Here is a 21117-nt window from a genome sequence, read left to right as displayed (position 1 = left end):
AGATACGCCAAGTTTTCAGCTCCTAAATAGATAGATAAATACTTTATTCATCCCAATTTGGGAAATTGTTTTGTTGCAGCAGCATAGGCCTACACTAAAATATATGAAAACAATTAAAGTAAGAACAAGCAAATAGAATAGAATAAAATAAATATAAAATAAATAAATAAATATAAAATAAAAATAAAAATAGTGAACAAACATTCGCTATATACAAATCTTTTTTTTTTTTTGAGAATCACCTTGTTGGGGGAAAAAATACTGTTCCATGTCTGTCTTTGGCATCTTTTTCGTCCCAAAACACCTAAAGATAACATTTAAAATGGCTTCTTTGCTAAGTTGTCTGTAATGCGTTGACAACACTTGTTCATTCCCTGGGTTAGGATCTCAAAGCAACAAACCAAGTACCAAAACTTGACTGAAAATTCGCTAAAAAGCTGCAAATGTCAGAAGAAAAACTTTGAGAGATCTTCACTCAGCCTGGAGAACTATTGCTCAACACCACTTTAAAAGATTATAAGATAGTCTGGCTGCTTGGAAGCAAATAAAGAATTTAATGGGTCAAGAACTTAGCATTTTTTCCCCCTGATTTTAGCAGCTGTAACATCCTTGCTTCACTTTTAGTGCACACAATATAGCAAATATCATAAAGTTCCGAGTATATGGTGTGAATATGTCGGTCACTCTTCATAATGACCTCCGTCTAGAATCCATTCTTTGCTATTTGCAGTAAAAAAAAAGAAAGAAGAGACAGTCTTTAACTTGTATTTCAGGTTATTTATTCACATTTGTGTATAAACATGTAATAGAACAAGACAGTGAGGAATGGGTGACAGTGATGGAAGCATGATAGACAAGGTACCACATAGATAATTTACCTATAATTAACTATTTCTGCAGTATATATTCTGTAAACTTATCAGCCACCCCACTGATTTGTCAACGTGCTCCTACTTCAACATTTAAGTTTAAAATTTGAGTATTTTTAGTGTACTAGAAAGCAGCAAAACAGCACAGATGGATTTGTAGGGGGCGTGTCCCGCCACAGAAAGTGAAGTATTGGATTGATATGCAGTTGACAGCTGCTGGGTGTTCGATAGGGTAGTCATGGAAACCCTATTAACCTGCCCTGTGGTAGTAAAAAGTCTCCACAGAAGCTTCATTCCACCGTCCATCGATATATAGGTGTGATCAGATGAAATAAAACCAGAAATCTGAGGTGTTACTGTAGACTTTATTAGTAGTTGGATTAAAATTCTTTGGCTACAAAGAGGCAAACAACTGACGTCAACGTTGTGATGATCTCATGTGCTGAACTTGTGGTGATTACAGACGAATCTAAGCTGCCATAAAGAGACAAATAAGAGTCACATCAGGGTCTCCAGATGTTAAATGCTCAGCTAACATGGACGCTGTTGTTATCAGGTTTCCTTTCCCCTGTAGCCTCTGGGCTCCCTAAAAACCGCCAACTCTATCATGCTATATATTAATTCTGTTCTTTGTTAGTCATGGATTACAAAACACGTTTATAACAAAGTGACGTGTACTTGGATTTGTCAAGTTATTGTAGTTGCACAGGATAAAAAAAACAACAAAAACAACATATTGTAAATAGATATATTTGTTTTCAGCTCCGTAATAACATGGCGTATCCTTCATGAGTCCCGCTGATAGTCCATCAAAACAAACGTTCACATTTCTTCATGTCAAAGCACATTTTCAGAGCCATATGGAGTGATTTTAATTAGTCGTGAGAGCAGTGAAGTATAACCATTGTTTGGGGCATGGAGGGTGAAAAAGCTGCTGGGAATTATTTGATTTAACAGTAAAATTCTTCTGCAAAGGTGGAAAAATTAAACTTAGATGAGTACACGCAGCAGGGGAACAAGCTGAGGCTAAAATGTTGCTTTCCTTGGTAATGGCGTGATTTCAGCTGGCTCCTGTTTACGTTGGAAACACAGAAATCTTGGTGCTTCCTTACATTAAAGACACTTACCATCTAATAAACACTGGTAAGAACAACTGGAGCTACAAAATTGAGACAAATGGGCAGTAAAAGATGCGAGTTCCACACACTGACTGTGAATAAATAGGAATTAGAAAGAGCCACGAACATTCGCGGACGTTTACTTTGGACATGTAAATAATCCCATTACCTCAACACCCTCCTGCTCCCGACTTAATGTCCTACAGAGGCTGACTTTAGTTAGTTTGTTAGACGGGAAACCTCTCCAGCTCTCAGTGGCAGATGGCAACCAGGAGACGTTTGAAATCGCCGCTGCACTCGTCCCGCAGGGCGTCCTTCAGTGACACGTCGTACTTCTCCAGGTACATGTCTTTGATGGTCTCCAAATCGTACTGTTGCCACGGAAGCAGAAAGAAAAGCTCTTTATATGCAGATATATCAGTAAATGTAAGTTGACAGGCCCTGAATTTGTCGAATTGTAGAGTGGAAAGAACATTTTCCATCATATTTTGTGGTTTTTATTTCATAAATCAAAGCTATTGGGGAGTCTTTAAGTCTGTCTGTGGGCTTTACAAAGATCTAAGACGGCTTCTGATTATGTTTTTTTTTACTTCACTGGATCTTCAAACTAATAGCAAATACTCACAGACGCCTTTTTAAATGCATTTAAATAATAACTGGTGCACAGATTAAGAAGCCTTGGCCTTAGTAAAGTGTTGAGCCTTATTTATCTTGGCCTGTGAGCATGTAAACGTGCTGCTGAGTGTGCTGTTAAGGCCCCTCCAATGCTAGATTTGTCTGCTACTTTCAGTCTTTGGCTCCACCCATTAATCTTTATTACAATTACCTCTGAACGGCACACGATGATGCGAATCAGAGTGTCCTCGTCGGTGCCTGCGCCTTTCATTGCTTTATGCAGTCGCCTGGCAAAGTAGAGCTGAGGGTTCTTAGCAACTCTCACTGCGGGGGGGAAGAAAAGGTCTTCAGTAGGTTCCAGTGCAATTTATGCAACTCGTATTTCCACTTCCCTACTCACCGAGAGCAATGTAGCATTTCTTCAGTGTTCCAGACGTTTCGTTATCAATGGCGTCCAAGATTTCAGTTCCAGAAAGCTACGGAGAGAAAGTAACGGAGTCTCAGTATCCTAGAGTTGTGTTCATCGGTTTCAGTGGGTAAAGTAACAACTAGGGCTGGGCAAGTTAACTCGTTATTATCGCATTAACGCATTAATTATTTAACGCCGATAAATATTTTATCGCGTATTAACGTATATTTTATTTAAAAAAAAAAAAAGAATTTTTAAATTAAAAATAAAAAAAAATTTTGAGGGCTTTTGTGCCTTTAACCTTGTAGCACCCACAGTTGCAGATATGCAACAAGCTTTTTATTTATTTACATTATTTATTTACATTACATTTTTATTTACATTACATTATTTGATTTTTTAAATTTACATAGATTATTTACATTCATGTGTAATATTTTTTTACATCACATTTTATGTGCCGACAGTTGTCACCGCAATCATTTTCTTGGGTCAGTGAATTAGACTTTTGCTTTGCGGTGGTCTGTTCTAGTTCGTTCTGGTCTCGTTTGGTGTGGTCTGCTTTGTCCACCTTTCACTATACCTTTTTTGCCAAACGATCTGCAGAGAATGACTTGGTTTTGTGAATAAAATTAATCAGGAAAGCCCACAGTTGTAAATATGCAACATTGCCTAAAATGATCAAAAATAGCCCAATTCCAAAAATTCCAAAAATATTGGTTTATTCCCACCCAAAAAGATGCAAGCAGAGCCAAAATGATTTTTTTCAATGATTATTCATATGCTTGTGTGCTACAAGGTTAATGGAAAGTTCAGAGAGACAGGAAGCAGGAGGCAGAGAGAGGGGGAACAACACGCAGCACAGGGCCGTCCGATCCGGGACTCGAACCGGGGCCAGCTGCAGTGAGGACTATAGCCTCTTCTACATGGGGCGCCTGCTCAACCCACTACGCCACAAACCACCCGTTTTATTATTTATTTAATTATTCTACAAGTCTGTTGCTCACAGGCTTTTATTTTGTAAAAGTCTGTTGCTGTCTGCTGCGGAACAGGAAAAGAAAGTAATCGGCGGATCCACCAAACATGGAGAAGGGTACGGAACTTTTACTCGGCCATTTTCATTTTAAAGTTCTTCCAGACGGCGGAGTCGACAGAACCAAAGTCATCTGTAAACACTGCCAAGTTGAATCGTCTTCTCAGCGTAGTAGTTCCAGTCTAAAATATCACTTAAAGGCAAAACACACAACTGATAGCAGCAAGTCATTCAAGGAAACAGACAGTGGAGCGAGGCTTCTACATAAAAACTACAGAAAGATGCTGATGTTAAAAGTGTGTTTGCACAACAAATGTTATGGCACTGTCATTCATATGGCAGCACATTTAAAATAAAACTAAATGCTAAAAGCTATACCCTACTTTTGAATCAATTTTTGGATTTTGCGTACAAATGCGATGCTGTCACTTGAAACACCCGATTACTCAAATATCACAAGACAATATCAGCTTTATTTTACTTCTACCTAAAGATTAATCAGGGAAATCATGTGATTAATTAGATTAAAAATTTGAATCGTTGCCCAGCCCTAGTAACAACTAACTGAAAAACGAGATGTGGGGTAAACTGATGACAAATACCTGCTCGTATATCTTGAAGGTGTCCTGGAGCTGCAGGTAATTTCTAGTGGCCAGGATGTGGGTGAAGGTGGATTCATCCGTCCCAAAGCAACCCTCACCAGCCTGCATGAGAGGAGCAAATATTAGTGCTGCTCAGGGTTCATAATAGCCTCACAGTTCATTCATTACGATGACTCTAAAACTGAAATGTTTACCTCAAACAGGGCAGTGGCATCCTGTTCAGCCAGATCCTCGTCCACGTCGTAACTTTCATCTCTGTTGCCCTGGAAAAAAAGAGGATCTAAGCAGTGAGGCCTTTCTGTCTGACTCGAGCAACCTTATCTGACCTCCATTTTACTGATGAGAGGTTGTCTGGACAGTGGCCAGCATGTGTGTGTGTGCGTCTAAAGGGCAGGACTGGGCCCAGGGAGAGTGAGCTCCATTTCAGTGCGGGGACAGATGGGAGGAATTCAGTTACACGAGTGGAGTAGAAAACTCCAGGCTGCTTACCTGCAAAAGAGCCATGAGAAGGTTTCTGACCTCCCCGCTCGTATCTCCCTCGATATCTGCTTCCAGATCACGTTCATGCACTGAAAGGTAGAAACCAAGCAAATCACAAGGCAGCTGGTAGAAGTTTGTTATTCTGTTTTGAATTCTACTCTTTCACAAGTCTTAAGTTAATATTTATCCTGCATTTTTCCCCACTCTGACCTCTTTCCCTCTGAGAACGCAGCTCAGTGTATGCAGATGCACATCTGAGCAGCAAGCAAACCAGACACGACAATCCCACAACTCAAACTAAGAGGCAAAGTTTACTGTAAAGTGAACTGGCTTTTGTACACAAACACTGTGGTAAATGACAAGGAGGGACTAACCCACTGAGAACCACAGAAAAACAGCAATTTCCAGGCTGGACACAAAGTGGGTAAAACAACTTGGTTGAATGCATGATGTGAATTACACCTCTTAATCAGCCCAGGTACACTGGCCCAAATCTGTGTAGGTGCACCAAGTCTGTTTACTGCTTAAACTCAGGTCCCCACACACGATCCCCTTAATGAATGCAGCTAAAAACGCTAATTCTGAGCCCAAACAACATAATAAAGCATTAACAAAGCATTATTAATGCTTTATAAGTATTAACAAAGCATTATTAATGCTTTATAAGCATTAACAAAGCATTATTTATAATAATAATAATAATAATAATAATAATAATAATAAGATGAAGTATGCCTGAGGTGAACTATCAGTTGTTCTTACAAAACATGAGTGCATGCATACATTTCATGACAAAGTGGCAAGCTTTATGCCATGCCCAGCAGAATGCAGATAACCAGCCAAGAGGCTAATAAAATCAGCATAAAACAACCTAATAAACCAAACAAGCCCGATTACTCACTTTAACAAAGAACGAGAGATATGAAAACCAACAAGCTAGCTAAGTTTCTTAAGCTAATTAGCACGGAGCCGGTGCCAAAAATCCTCAAACATACCAATCAGTCTCCAATCTTTGTCCCAGTCTCTGTAAATTCTACTTTAACTGTAAACATAATTACTTTAGGTTTTCCTAAAGTAATCATGTTTACAGTGGACATTCTGTCCACGTACAATCTCAGGATGAGCACAAGAGGAGTTTGCTTTGGTAAAATGAAGATTTCAGAAGCTAAAACGTCACAGAGCGTTGGAACCCTAAAGGAGAAGTTGGCAAACATAGTCGGCTGTCAGCGCTGGTGTCATTGTGAGGGGGAAGTTACAGCAGGATGGGCCTTGACTAAACAAAGCGTGACCCTTCATTAAGTGGTATTAGCGACAGAAATAGGGCTGTGTGAAGTGTATGTCAGCCGAAATGAGTCAGCCTTTGTAATTTCCTCTAGAGTTCACAATACAGTGACGGGAAAGGCTGTTTTGCAGTAACTTAGTGGGTGAGAGGTTAAAAAAGCTTCATTTTACCATCTGTGAGTAAAAATGAACTACTTACCCTGGAAGTAGCATTCCTTGAACATGGCAACGTCCTGTTGACAGTAAAAGGAAAGTTAGAAGTTTCTCCATCACACTGCTCAGATCTCTGGACTGTAATAGCACGCTAACCGTTGCTAAAAGCGTATCATTTGCAGCTTACGGCGTTGGTGGAAGTGCAGAGGATCTCCACCAGGACATCCTCATCCGTCCCGGCTCCCTTCATGGCCTTCCTGAGCTCCTTCACGGCGTAGATGACGGGCGGGTCCAACATGGCGAGGATGGCCTTCTCAAAGCTCCCCGACAGCTCACTCTTCAACACATCCACCAACTCCTGCCGCAGACAGATGAGGTTTAACTCTTACAGACGGGAGGAAGCAGAGACACGGAGTGCGATTCTCTCGTAAAGAACAGCGGCGAATGGCACTCACGTCATCGTACTTGTCAAAATAGGCCTGTTTGATGTCCTGACGCTGAGCAGAGCTGCGGTTTGCCAAGATGTCAATGATGGCCTGCTCATCGGTTCCTGAAAAGAAGACGCAAATAAAGCAGACGCTTTCATCAAGTTCACGGAAAACAAGAATTAAAGACAATAACTGATACTGTCTTCAACCTACCGAGCCCTTTGCAGGCTTTGCGGATGGCCTTGATGTCGGCTACCACATCAAAGTCCTCATAGGGATACACTGTGGGCTACGGGAAGAAAAAAAGATTGGGCATTTTAAGGGTTACGCAACACACAATAATGATATCAAGGTAATTATTGTTTAACCGGGGATTCATGGCGGTGTGTAGGAGCAGCTGGCGGGTGGGGGAGGGGATGATATGAGGCTTTGGTTGAGGAATTCAGGGTCAAAAGTCTTTAAACAAACTTCATGGGGGCCACAAGAATGCCAGCAGCTACCAAAGTGCAGTCCAGAGACCAAAAAGAGGTCTGATGGGGCATTTTTAAAGGACATTTTGTCCAGCTGCAAAGACTGGTTTCACTTTTCCTTCCCATAATAAGGTGAACGCAGTGCCGACTCTTCTCCGAGAGCTTTAACCTGAGCAGATTGGCCTACTCTGTGCAGTCAATCCAGTTTGGTCTGTCATTTTCTGACATTTTCTTCACATTTTACCACTACAACTGATGGCATGAGACATAAAAGCTGGTGGTAGTTGTATTCAAAGTGAAAACAATAAGAGATGGGTGTTAAAAAGACGGACTTAATGGTAAAAAAAAAAAACCTTCCCTCTGAACTACATCCAGGCTCATTCATGTAACCCGTCTAACGGAGCTGTGATGGAGTCCGCAGAGGAGGGGCCCTCTGGTCCGCGTAAACCCGGACAAGGCGCCTGTCACACGGTGTCATTCACAGCGTGTTAACCGTTTAATAGTTAAAGACACACCGCTTATTATAAGCCTGAACGAAAAACTCTTAGTCACTCAGCGTGGTCGCAATACTTTAATCCATAATAACGGTCACGGCAAACACTTTTAGCGACATATTTTAAAAAAAACAAAACAGTACATTTACATCGCCTGAGAATAAGTTTCCTTAACAAAATCCCGACGATTGTGTGGATCGTGACATAAGAAGCGACGTTGAGTTTGAGACGTGTCACCGCCTGCTGTGAGCAAACACCGAACTGATTACTGTAGAGATTTAACTCAAAAGAAGAAGAAACGAAGGAAACGCGTGTTTTCGGCGACGGTGAAGAAAAAACGACACCTACTTGACAGTTGCCCATGTTTGTGATGTTTATTCGGCGGCACCGGGAGATCCGATCGTGGAAGTTGTTGGTGGATTTGGTGGATATATATTCGTCCTCTCCCCGATCAGTGTGCGGCCCGCGGAGGAGTAGCAGCGGGGGCGTGACGTCACGGCGGACCGTTAACCGTTTGCAGCAGTGGTCACTCACGCACGCGAGCTTCGTTGTCCCGGGACACGAATCAAAAGATTAGCCAAAGCTTCGTGGCTGTTTCACCAGCTGGTTGCTCTCCTTCTTTTTCAAAATAAGAATTATAAAAAAGTAAATGTTACAAATGGGATTATAAAGCGCGTAGACGTCGGAACGAGGGGGGGGGGGGCATCAACCCACTGCATTACGCCTTAAAAAAATAAAGAATCTGAATTTAAACTAAAATTGTCTGACTTACATTTATCTCTTTCATATAATTAGTGCATAGATTTATGCATACGTTCTATAAATATTCTATAAATATGTCAAAGACAGTGAAAATGCCTTGTTGATGTGAGAGGTCAGAGGAGAATGGGCAGACTGGTTCCAGACCCCTGGTCTAGAGAGCTGGGAACCTGAGTATTAAAGGGATAGTTCGCCTCTTTTGACATGAAGCTGTATGACGTCCCATAATAGCAATATCATTTATGAACATTTTCTTACCCCCCGCTGCGTCCTGTGAGTCGAGTTCCGGCCTTGTTTTTGGCGTTGACGAAAGTAGTCCGGCTAGTTGGCTGTGGCTTAAAAAAATAAAGCGTTTTGCTTCTCAAAACAATATGCGTTCAGAAGAGTAATACATTTGTATCATAAAATCGTTGTCGAGGAAAAAGTCAGACCTCACAATAGGTAGCCGGACTACCTTCATCAACGCCAAAACTCGGCTGGAACTCGGCTCACAGGACGCAGCAGGGGGTAAGAAAATTCAATAAATGATTTTTGCTAGTATGGGATGTCATACAGCTTCATGTCAAAAGAGGCGAACTATCCCTTTAATTTGAGATGCAGCTCAGCACTGTGTGCCAGGTTTTTTTAACCAAACAGCTCACCTTAAACAGTGAAATTACTGCAATGATATGACTATTATGAGGCCAGAGTGTAAACAGATGGCACACACATGAAAACATTCGGTTCTGCCTCCACCCGTTAGCTCGCTCCGTCTTATTATCAGGCTAACCAATGGCAGCTTTGCAGACTTATCTTAGCCAGATTAATAACCTTAACACATGAAAAATAAGAAAGCAATATCATACAAGTATAGTTGTAAAACCTCTTCTCGCAGTGTGTTTTTTGAGATTAAACGTTGAAGTCTTGTAAACTGATATCAGCGTGGAGTTTCACTGCATCTGGACGCTGTCTCCTCAGTCTCTCTGCTCCGCTGTGCAGGTGTGTTACCTCCAGAAACCTGAGCTGCTGCAGCAGCTGAGTTAGCCTTTCCTTACATTACGTCTTAGATTAATTGGCCCGGGCGCGATCTGACGGCCAACAAGGATTTGCATTGGAAAAAAAAGAAATCTGACGGTTTGAATATTAATTCAAATTGTGGGCGAACTCAGTGGCGACTTTTGATTTTAAAAGAAGCAAAGTAGATTACATGGTGTAAATTGTACTCAAGTATGAGTAAAATTACACACTTGAAAAAAATACTCATAAAAGTACAAGTACCCAAAAATCTACTTAATTACAGTAATGTGAGTATTTGTAATTCGTTACTTCCACCCCTGGTTTTAACATATCTTTTATTCAAATTAATCCCTTATTTGTTTATTCACTGTTTTTTTTTTAGGGCTGGGCAACGATTAAAATTTTTAATCTAATTGATCACATGATTTCCCTGATTAATCACGATTAATCGCATTTGTACGCATAATCCAAAAATGAATCCAAAAGTAGTGTATAGCTTTTAGCATTTAGTTTTATTTTAAATGTGCTGCCATATGAATGAAAGTGCCAAAACATTTGTTGTGCAAATACTTTTAACATCAGCATCTTTCTGTAGTTTTTATGTAGAAGCCTCGCTCCACTGTCTGTTTCCTTGAATGACTTGCTGCTATCAGTTGTGTGTTTTGCCTTTAAGTGATATTTTAGACTGGAACTACTACGCTGAGAAGACAATTCAACTTGGCAGTGTTTACAGATGACTTTGGTTCTGTCGACTCCGCCGTCTGGAAGAACTTTAAAATGAAAATGGCCGAGTAAAGGTTCCGTACCCTTCTCCATGTTTGGTGGATCCGCCGATTACTTTCTTTTCCGGTTCAGCAGCAGACAGACCTTATTTTTTTTATATACAGATCAAATGAACAAGATAAGTTGAGCTATTTTATGAGCTCCAGACACACTAAAGGCTGATGACAACTTCATCCCTTGATCCCTGATTTTAACCTGCCATTCAAAAATACTTTCTCTGAGGTATTTGGTTTTATAATGAGCATTTTATGGCACAAGCACTGACATCTTTCCTGGCATTCTTCATTTTACTGGGCTGCTAAATTGATCTTCACGTTGCAAAAGGCCAAGCAGCGAAGCAGATAATCACATTAGTGGTTAACTGAGGCATTGTTATGGTATAGATATTACTTAATAAATTAGATGATTAGAGCTCCAAAACAATCCATCTTCCTCAAAAAGGAGAAGTCAGAGTGCTAAAATGAAATGCGAGCCAAGACTGGAGAGTTTGCAGGGACTTAGCATCTTTTGTTGAGGGCCTACGATACGATCCAATAATCTATTGAGCATTGGACAGGTTTAAAGAAGAAAAAATAGGCTTGAGTAACTGGTTCTTCCATATATCTAACAAAAGTCCAGTTTTATGATTGCTTTGGGATCTGATGGCAAGCGAACACCAAAACTGCTGTTTATGAACAAGTCCCCAAGTTATTTACTCGTTACAACAGGAAAAGTACAGGTTAATTGTTAGCTGTGAGGTCAAATTTAGTTCTGATCACTGACTCTTCCCTTCATGTACTCTTTGATGTCTGTGACTGCTGGAGCTGCACATGCTAACGTTTTCATAATGTCTGTTTTTATTCTCTACCCATCCAAATATATCCAAGCTATCATTACTAAAGAGGTACAAAGTTAGAGAGAACTATTTGCCTGAAGCTGCCACGGTTTGGGGTGTCATGAGGCAGAAGGGGGTCCCACTACTAAAGCCTTTATCACTGATCTGGGAAGGAAACAAAGGCGGCATTCAGAGGCTCCAGGCTGTAATGTCATGCTGGCACAGGACCAAGACTCCTGTGTGGACCTCAAACACATCTTGTTTTGAGTCTGACCAGCTCCTACGGTTGATAATCACAGAAGGGGGATTGTATTTCAGCTGCTACGAGACGAATGCAAAATGGGTCAAATAAAATTTTGCTTTTCAGAAGACCGCAGGAGGCAACACAGAATCTGAAGACTAATTTCTACCAAGGAAGATCATAAGTGGCCTTATTCTTTACGTTGTCACGATGCAGGACGACACGTTTTCTTTTTATTTGGTCGACTTTGTTGCTGCTTGTTCCTTAACTTTTAAGAAAAAAAAAAGAAAAGAAACGTGTGGTTACACTTGCTCTTCTCCTGTATTTATGACCTCAAACAAGGCTTTATTTGATTGAAATTTCAGCAGAGGTTTGCACAGAATGTGCCTGCGGACGTTTGAATTCTTTCAGCGGAGAGTGATCATGAGGATGTCCGAGCACACAAGGCCTTTGTTTCGCACAACAATACGGGGCTAATGAACAGTGCATTGTTTACCTGCGCTTGTGGTAAAGTCTCTGCAGTGTAAAGGCTTTTTGTTCATTCTTGTGGGGCCGAGGAGTTAGTTTGGGGCTCCACACTCTGGCAGCACTGCGTAGTCTCACTGTGCTGTAGATGGTAGAAAAACACGACAAATAAAACATATTCAAAGCATTTCTTTGTCTTGGAGAGAAGAACTTTTGCACATCTGTAATATTTTACCTCTTGTCTGTCATTTCTATTTTACCACTTGCTCACATAGATCTGTGTAATATAGATAATTACACTCTTAGAGGAAGGATAGCTTTGCCAGGTTCCTCTCTCTGCTTGTACCTTTTTGATGATACAAGAAAAAGAATAAGACACACAACCTGTTGTTCTGTACAAAACAGGATGTCGGTGTTTTTAAACTCGTGCATATCCCGGATCAACAGCACCACCAAGTGGTCATATCTGCTCACTACAGTTTAAATGAGATTTTCAGGATAAAACCAGCCTGTTAGTTTTGTCATTAAATCTTATTGAAAAAAAAAAGTAAAACCATTGATTAATTTATACTATTACTTTAGATTATTAATCAATCATCTTTATCGTCATTGTAACGTGTACACCGACACACAAGCACACATACGAGCATTATTGCACCGATTTCTTTTCGCGTGTAAAAAAGACTTAAAAAGTCATGTATTGGCAGTGTGTGGCGACTGTAGTGGGATAAAAACGGTTATTTAGTCTATTTGTCTTTGTTTTTATAATTCTGTTCCATCTCCCTGATGGGAGCAGTTCAAAGACTTGGTGTCCAGGGTGAAAAACGTCCTACATGATGTTTTTTGCCTTCTTGAGGCAGCAGGAACTGTGCAGCTCCTCCAGTGTGGGGACAGGGCTGTCCTCTGGGTGCAGCTGCTGTACCACACGCATCATGTGGTGGACTGTTTTTTATGCCTCTGCATTTTGGCTCACTTTTTGTCTATAAATAATGACACTGTTAAATATGTTAGATATTGTTGTTCATATGAAGTTCCATTTACCTGATTTTAAAACCTGGTATTGAGTACCAATATGTAAAAACTTTGAACTGAAAGTGCTGAAAAATGTGGAAAAAACGGTCCGGAAACAGGAAGCACAGTATACTGATGGTGCAATGTGTTTAGTGGGGACCAAACACTCGGCCCAACAAGTTTAAAGGGATTTTTTTCGGGTCAAAATTGAGTTTTATGATCAGGGTTAGAATTAGACTTTAGTTAAGTGTTAGGGTTAACCATTTGCAGTTTGTGGCTAAGGAATGCCTTAAGCCAATGGTGAATCAATACTAAGACAGAAAAACAAGTTTGTGTGTGTGTGCATTTACAGTATCAAGATCTAAAATGATTAAATAATAAAGATAAAACACTGAAAAATAAATACAAATGCAACTTTCTCTGTGGATTTGCTACTTGCGTATTTGCCTTGTGTTAAACTCACTATGAAAGTGGAATCTTTAGGTTCTATGTAACTTGACACTGGCCGTTTTAACAAACTATTTTCAGAAATGTTATCGTTATAGTAACTGCAACATTATATCTGATCCATACTTTGCAAGCTGTAGGTAGTATCAAATGTTTCTGTCTCCCCTTTCCTCCCTCGACACTAAAACTGAGCTTTTAGCCACTTTTAATGCATAATTTGAAGCTGAATTTCTCTTTGCTGAAGCACACATTAATTCATGGGCTATTGTGAAAGAGAGCTCAATATAACTCCCAGAAAAGAAATCGATAAATCTGTTTTGCAGTGCAGACAGTCTCCTCCACGACAGAAAAAAGAGCCTTTTTGTGAGAGCCATAGTTATCCATTAAGCTCGGGCTGTTGTGAAGCCCCCTCACAATAAGTTGTACTATTCAGGGTGACTCACTTTGCCTTTAAGGGCTGCAAACACACAGTGTTCTGGTGCACATCTTCCCTCAGGTTTCCCATGGGTGGAGGTGTACAGTGTGGAGGGGTTGCATCGCCCTGCAGCCAGTGATTACTTTAAGTAGTCTCAGCCTGATGGTATAACTCATTCAGTGTGGATTTAATCCCATCTCTGCTCTCAGTTAGCTACAAACGTATTTTGATTAAACACAGAGCAAACGCAACACTAAGAATAAATGATTTAATGTTATTTATGCTTTCATCATTTCATTTTTCAGCCCATTAAGTGAATGTTGCAGAGCTTTTGACCAGATTATCTTTGTCAGAAATGTGAACAGGTACAATGATCAAGGGCACCAGAATATTTCTTAAATGAGCCCCGCGATGAGTCTTTCTCAACTCTTGCATTTAGTTAAAAGATAAAGTTTCTCCAGCCTTTTGTTGCCCCGTCCCGACTTTTTTGAGACGTGTTGCTGCCGTCAAATTCAAAACGGAGCTCATGTTTTTCATGAAATAGTGAAATGTCTCACTTTTAATATATTTTCTAGATTCTATTGTGAATAAATTGTTGGTTTATGAGTTTCAGAAGTCATTGACTTCTGTTTTAATTACATCTTACGCAGTGTCCCAACTTGAATAGAGCTTTAATTTCTTTGTATGGGGCCCTGAGTTGACTTTTTTGTATTTATTGTGAATTGCTGTGAACACCTGTAGTATCTGTAGCAGGACGTATCCCAACTGGTAGGTAAATTAACTGCATTTATATCTCATAATGCAGGCCATCGTTCTATCATGCTCACTGGGAGCAATTAAGCTTCAATGTGGCTTTTAGAAATAAAAACAGTAAAAAAAAAAAAAAAACCTGCAATGTGAGAGTGAATGCAGGCCAAAAAGAAGCTACTTTTGGATTTCTCAATTTAAAGCCTTTAATGTGAAACTAATGGATTCTGCTCTGTGGATTAGCATAGCTTTAACACATTTTGATGCATTTTCTCCAGTGAGTTGCATCGTTGATATTATGGGCTCCAGTTCTTAGTAAGAAAAAAGACTTAATTGTGTTCCACCTTTTCTTATTTAACATGACACTGTTATTAGAGTGCAGTGATCCTGTAATTAAGCAGAATAGTAAACGGTTAACTGTGCAATTTTGACAAACTGTAAACAAATGCTGGCTAAACAGGCTGCAGCGTGTTGTGCAGTCTGCTGACAGAGGCATTAATTATCTCACAACACCAAAGGCTGAGCCCCGGATCGACTAATTCCACATTTATGTTGCTTTCTCAGGGGGTATTCAGATAGTTCTTGTAGCAAACTTATCCAATTTTTTGTTTTGCCTTCTTTTTAACGAGAAAGTTAATTTCACACTGATGATTTTTTCCTTTTCTTTAGAGTTAATGTGCATACACCATTAGACTGGCAGTATGATTCAGATGTTGCAGCACAAATGGCTGCGAATGAATGACTAACAGCGTGTGAATGATCTCACATCGGTCCCCGAGAGAGGCCGCCTCGTCGCCATCAATCAGCTGCCTGCGTGCTACCTGGAGGCAGAAACAGTGAAGATAAAGCACATTTACCTTCTGAAAATTGCTATAATTGAGTGATAAAGACAGATGACGTTTTTTTTTTCAAACTAAATTAACCTCGTTCACACACACATCGGTATGGCTCTGACTCACCAGCGGCCCGGCCTTGGGCTTTGTGTTAGGCATCTGTTTCTATAGCAGTCTCTGGTGAAAGACAGCAAAGTGTGAAACTAATTCAGTTATCACATCATGAGTGGACCTGCCTTTGTTCTTTCCACGCTCAACGTCCTACCCTTTTTTTTGCGTAAACAGTGCAGAGGCGTTGCAGGGCTTACTGCCATGCTCATGTTCATCAACACCGGGATGAAGAGCCCTAAAAAGGTCAAATTACGGATAACTGACTCTACGCCGCATATAAACAGAACCCAGTTACCCTCTATTGTCACCTCAGTAAGCACTGTTAGCGGTAGCATTGTCAACCTGGAGGTGATTTGTTTGTGTTTGCCCATAGGGCTGGGTGAGTTAACTCGTTATTATCGCGTTAACTTGTTAATTATTTAACGCCTATAAATATTTTTATCGCGCATTAACGCAGATTTTATTATTGTAAAAGTCTGTTGAATGCATCACATTCACGCAGTTACAGCAAACACCACGAAGCATGGAGGAATAAAATAAAAATAAACTAGCAGGTAACATCACCGCTACAGGTGCTCCTCGGTCTCTTTTTTTTTTTTTTTTTTTTTTTTTTTATTGTAACAACACATCAAAAACAAACATTGTAAAGGCGGGGTACAGTGCAACAACTAATCAAAAGAGGAACAAAAATTATAAATTGCCATTAAATCAATAGTCCTTTCGGCATTTCGGCTGTTCAGTCCTTCTAAAGAGTTCAAATAAAATTTGAGTTCGTTTTTGAAAGCAACAAAAGATGGTTTCCTTCCTCCCCATTTACATTTATGAATATGGTATTTTCCCAAGCTTATAAAAAGATTTAAAATAAAGATATACGGTACACAAAAATCATCTCTTTCAAAGAAAAGTAAAATATCTTTCATACTTAAAGAAACATGACAAGACCATACCTCACAACACAGACGCTCAACCTCAATCCAAAAAAATCTTGAGTAAAAACATTCGTAAAATAAATGACAAATAGATTCAGACGTAATACCACAGAAAACACATAAATCTGGCAGATCAATTTTGAATCTTTGTAAAAGTGTGTTTGTGGGGTAAATTAAATGTAATATTTTAAATGAAACTTCCTTGACTTTATTATTTAGTACATATTTATTAAGGCCAGGCCAAATTTTATCCCAATCAACATAGGCAAACAAGCCGTGCTCCTCGGTCTCTGTGTGAAGCTCACGGGGCTAACCAGCGCTACTTCCTGTTTTACTTGTTTCAACATAAAAGCACGTATTTCAAAATAATTTTTTATAAAACTCCTGCATTTACAGCTAAGTTGAATTGTCTTCTCACCGTAGTAGTTCCAGTCTAAAATGTCACTTAGGGCAAAACACACAACTGATACCAGCAAGTTATTCAAGGAAACAGACAGTGGAGCGAGGCTTCTACATAAAAACTACATAAAATTGCTGATGTTAAAAGTGTGTTTGCACAACAAATGTTATGGCACTTTCATTCATATGGCAGCACATTTAAAATAAAACTAAATGCTGAAAGCTATACACTACTTTTGGATTCATTTTTGGATTTTGCTTACAAATGCGATTAATCGTGATTAATCAGGGAAATCATGTGATTAATTAGATTAAACATTTTAATCGTTGCCATATGAATGAAAGTGCCATAACATTTGTTGTGTAAACACACTTTTAACATCAGCATCTTTCTGTAGTTTTTATGTAGAAGCTTCGCTCCACTGTCTGTTTCCTTGAATAACTTGCTGCTATCAGTTGTGTGTTTTGCCCTCGAAATTTCTTTTTGTTTTAATTAAAATTATTACTTTTTTTAAATAAAAAAAATAAAACATGCGTTAATGCGGGATAAAATATTTATCGGCGTTAAATAATTAACGCGTTAACGCGATAAATACGAGTTAACTGGCGGTATTGGTGGTACCAGCCGCGGCTATTCAGAGACAACACGGGAAGCCGGGCAGCCTCTCCCATTCTCTGGCGAAATTGCTACATCTTCAATGTTAAATTGACGATAAAACAGTTACTCACAAAACACAAGATATGCCCAATACTGCATTTACTTTCATAACTACAACATGTTGTCCTGTAGCTTAATGAAGTGATTTGTTCTGAAATCGCCGCCGTTCACTGAGGAAATCATGTTATGAAGCCGCCACTAACAGCCAGGCTTCCGAGCCGAGGGCTGCCCGGCTTCAGGAGGGGGCGGGAGAGTCAAGTTTTTTTCTACAATTCTAGGTCATCATTGGCTAAATCGACAAAAACTCATCACTTCCGAGGCTGCCCGGCGTCTCTGGGGGTAGATTAGACGTGGGCGTGTCAATATGAGGGGCCGTGCTGTGATGATTGGAGTTAGTGTTTGTCCATCATAAGAGATTTTGTGGCAGCCGAATTTTTAAGCGGGGAGAAGCACGCTGGAACTTCAGTCCCAAAGCGGATACCAAAGAGACTGGTTGTCTGTGAAAGTGCTGTAATACTTTTAGTTGTTTCTTTCCAGAATTCATGCTGCCCATTCACAAATGTTACCTTTTTTAAGAATACTTACCACCACCATCAAACTCTAAGTATTCATTATGACAGGAAAAAATGCTCCACAGATTCTGATCCAGCCACAGATCCAGCCATTTACAGGCCTTAGATCCGATCATACTTGATTTTGGCCTTTCTGTGTGAATTTTCAAAGTCTATACCTTCTTTCTGTGTATTTACTGGGCATACTTGTCATACTAGACACAGCTATGTTATAACTAATTCTTTTTAACTTTGCTATCTTCTGCTTTGGGATGGCACGAGCCACTACAACCCTGAACGCGTAATATGGGCTTCCCCTGTTTTAAAACTCAGCAGCCGCCACTGGGTGGTACACATAACAGATTCAACACAGGCCCAGAGCGCTACTTTCACAGCAAAAATGTGTGCCCCCGTGTGTGTGTGGGTATCTTCCAAATGGCTGCGTCGTCTGTCTGACAGGAACAAGAAGGGGATTTCTCAGAGAAGCGGCTTCCTCTCTGCAGTGCTGGAGCAAGGCCCCTAATTAGGAGACAGGCGTCATCGAGCCCAAGCAGTTAATCACGACAGTGCGAGTAGACAACTGCAGCCCAGCAGGACTCATCATTTCACAAAGCAAAACAAGCTTTTGCACATTGTGCCGAGGAAATTCACAACTTCCTGTCACAGACTGGGACCGTCACAGACACGGATTTCGCACACTTGCCATCAGAAAGCGAGATAATTACACGGGAAGGGATTTCTGCAGGACCGTGTGTGTCTGGAGCAGCTATCTTTGAACACGTATAGGCTGTGCGGATGCAGTATGCTCATAAATATCTAATTAACCTCAGCTGTGTAGGAGGGGCCCAGTGAGTAATGACATCTGGGTTTCAGCAACAGACATATCAACAATTATTGCCAATATTTACAAAGTTAACCATCAGAAATGACTGCATATCATTTTGGGGCCAAAGCTATTATCTTAAGTTTCAATGGACATCACCGAGGAGCCAGAAATGGCCGTGTCTTTTCTGCCAGCGAGATCAATTGCCTATTAGGCCTTTGGGTTTATGATAATTTGGTGCAATCAATCACAGGTTTGAACAGATGCCAAATGGAGGCTTGTCTCATTTGGAATAATAAAAGCCTGGATTGACAGGGAGTCGTTCAACTGCTTTCATTCTCCCTATGTCTGTGAAACAGACTCAAGATTTTAGCAAAGAGGAAAATGTGACTCATGGGTTCTGTTATGCTAACAGTGAGAAGGTTTTAATGGAAACTGTCCTGATGAGTCAACAGAAATGCAGCTCAGCTCAGCTCTGCTGCAGGTCGGCGCTCAGTGAGGGCCGACCAGAAGCTTCTTCCTCCTGTTTCAGCAACATTTCTGCGTATGTTCAATTCTTCCACAGGGCAAACATCCTCTGCTACAATGAAGTGAGATGCTGGATTTCACGTGGTTAGTCTGTTAGTCTGCTTAACCAAAATTCAGTAAAAATCCTCCATGTGTTAGAAGACTTGAGTGCAACAGATCAACTAATGTTAGGTTCCCGTGGTGTCAGGCCCAGAGAATGGAGGACGCAGGAGCAGGAGTTCACAAAACTCTCCAAGAGAGAACAAAGCAGGCTATAGAAGTTATCAATAATATGCTTCTCCCAAAATGAGAGAAGTATATCTATGAAAAATTATGAAAAATAAGGATCACTCCACTAAGGAGGGAAAAACAAAAGGATTACCAAACTTTAGAATTTAACATAAAGTCACTCCTGCTACGGAGGAAAACAAAAAACCTCACCTGAAAAACAGGAGGCACTACACTATGAAATATTATCGAAACAAAAAGTCACTCCACTCGGAGGAAAAAACAAGAAAGCTATTAAGTTTAAACTTGGCTTTATCAAGGCTATATTATAAAAGTTATTCAGAACAAAAAACTCTTAGCGAGGACACGATCAAAAACGATTACTTGTAACTTGGACGATGGCTTAGAGAAGGCGAGAGTGAAGCACGTTAAGACCAACAGATACGACACACTGGCACAAGACAACGGGAGACGCAGACTCTTATACACACAGGGTCAACAGGGAACAGGCGGAATCATTCATGCCACAATCAGACTGGGACACGAGAGGAGAGTTAATCTTTCAAAATAAAACAGGAAGTGACGAGACATGACATGGAGACGAGACAAAAAACCCGCTTGACCTCACCGCAGTGTGACAGTGCGATGTTTGTGTGAGATAAGATGCTTCACGCAACAACAGCTTATAGAGTTTCATCTGGAAGGATATACTGCAACTAATTAGCCTAATTGGCTTAACATAATGAGCTTAATTGTTTTCAGGGAAAGCCCCAAACACAGTGTTAAACCACATCTGTTCCAACAGCACGGCTTCAGAGTATAAGAGTCCGAGTGCTGGACTGACCTGCCTGCAGTCCGGACCTGAAAACATTCGCAGCATCATAAAAGCGGCTGGAATCCTATATTAGACAAGAATGGGACATCATTCATCTCCCAAAGGTCCTACATCTGGTCTTCTCAGTTCCCAGATGTTTGCAGGCTGTTGTTAAAAGAGGAAGGGATAATACGCAGTGCTAAACATTTTTCTGTCCCAATTCTTTTGAAAATACTTTGCTGCCATCAAATCTATTGTTTTTCATAAAATAGTAAAATATCTCGACATATTTTCTATGTTTCTATGCTCTTCTGGGAACAACCTTTAGGCTGAGGGTCTTTCACTTCGCCTTGTTGTATGCTGACACTATGACACGGCTGTCTTTCTGTCAGGATGGACCACAGACTGCTCAGTACACAGCAGACCCCCTCCTGTGCCTCTTAAAGAAAAGATTTCAGCCTTCTTTTCTTGTATCTGCTGTAGTGTTTTTAGTCCCAGCAACGTTTTGGAGATGTTTGCCTCACCGTCTGCCTACTCAATACCTTTTATGTCCGCTGACTGTATAAATCCTGCTTTTATCACACTGTCTGCTGGATTCGCTCAACAAAGACGTGTTACACAAAGTGTTCAGCCC

The 21117-nt window shown here is 40.4% G+C and overlaps 1 protein-coding gene across 2 annotated transcripts; it reads right to left on the bottom strand.

Moving 5' to 3' along the window:
- Positions 1–1215: 1215 nt before the first annotated feature.
- anxa13 (annexin A13) lies at positions 1216–8463 on the bottom strand. Of its 2 annotated transcripts, none has more exons than XM_075452474.1 (11): positions 8301–8463; positions 7202–7277; positions 7016–7110; positions 6748–6915; positions 6607–6640; positions 5136–5215; positions 4841–4909; positions 4647–4748; positions 3003–3078; positions 2814–2926; positions 1216–2358 (listed from the first exon to the last, which is right to left on the bottom strand). In XM_075452474.1, the coding sequence occupies exons 1-11, from the start codon at positions 8313–8315 to the stop codon at positions 2239–2241; spliced, it is 948 nt and encodes a 315-aa protein (XP_075308589.1). In that variant the 5' UTR covers positions 8316–8463; the 3' UTR covers positions 1216–2238. The 2 variants fall into 2 exon arrangements, with proteins under 2 accessions (XP_075308589.1, XP_075308588.1); XM_075452473.1 differs by having other exon boundaries at positions 6748–6918; positions 8301–8462.
- Between the last annotated feature and the right edge of the window lie 12654 nt (positions 8464–21117).

Source organism: Odontesthes bonariensis, chromosome 20, assembly GCF_027942865.1.
Source record: "Odontesthes bonariensis isolate fOdoBon6 chromosome 20, fOdoBon6.hap1, whole genome shotgun sequence".
Taxonomy (NCBI): domain Eukaryota; kingdom Metazoa; phylum Chordata; class Actinopteri; order Atheriniformes; family Atherinopsidae; genus Odontesthes; species Odontesthes bonariensis.
The sequence above is the reverse complement of the archived record's forward strand: the minus strand, read 5'-3'. Positions and strand labels throughout refer to the sequence as shown.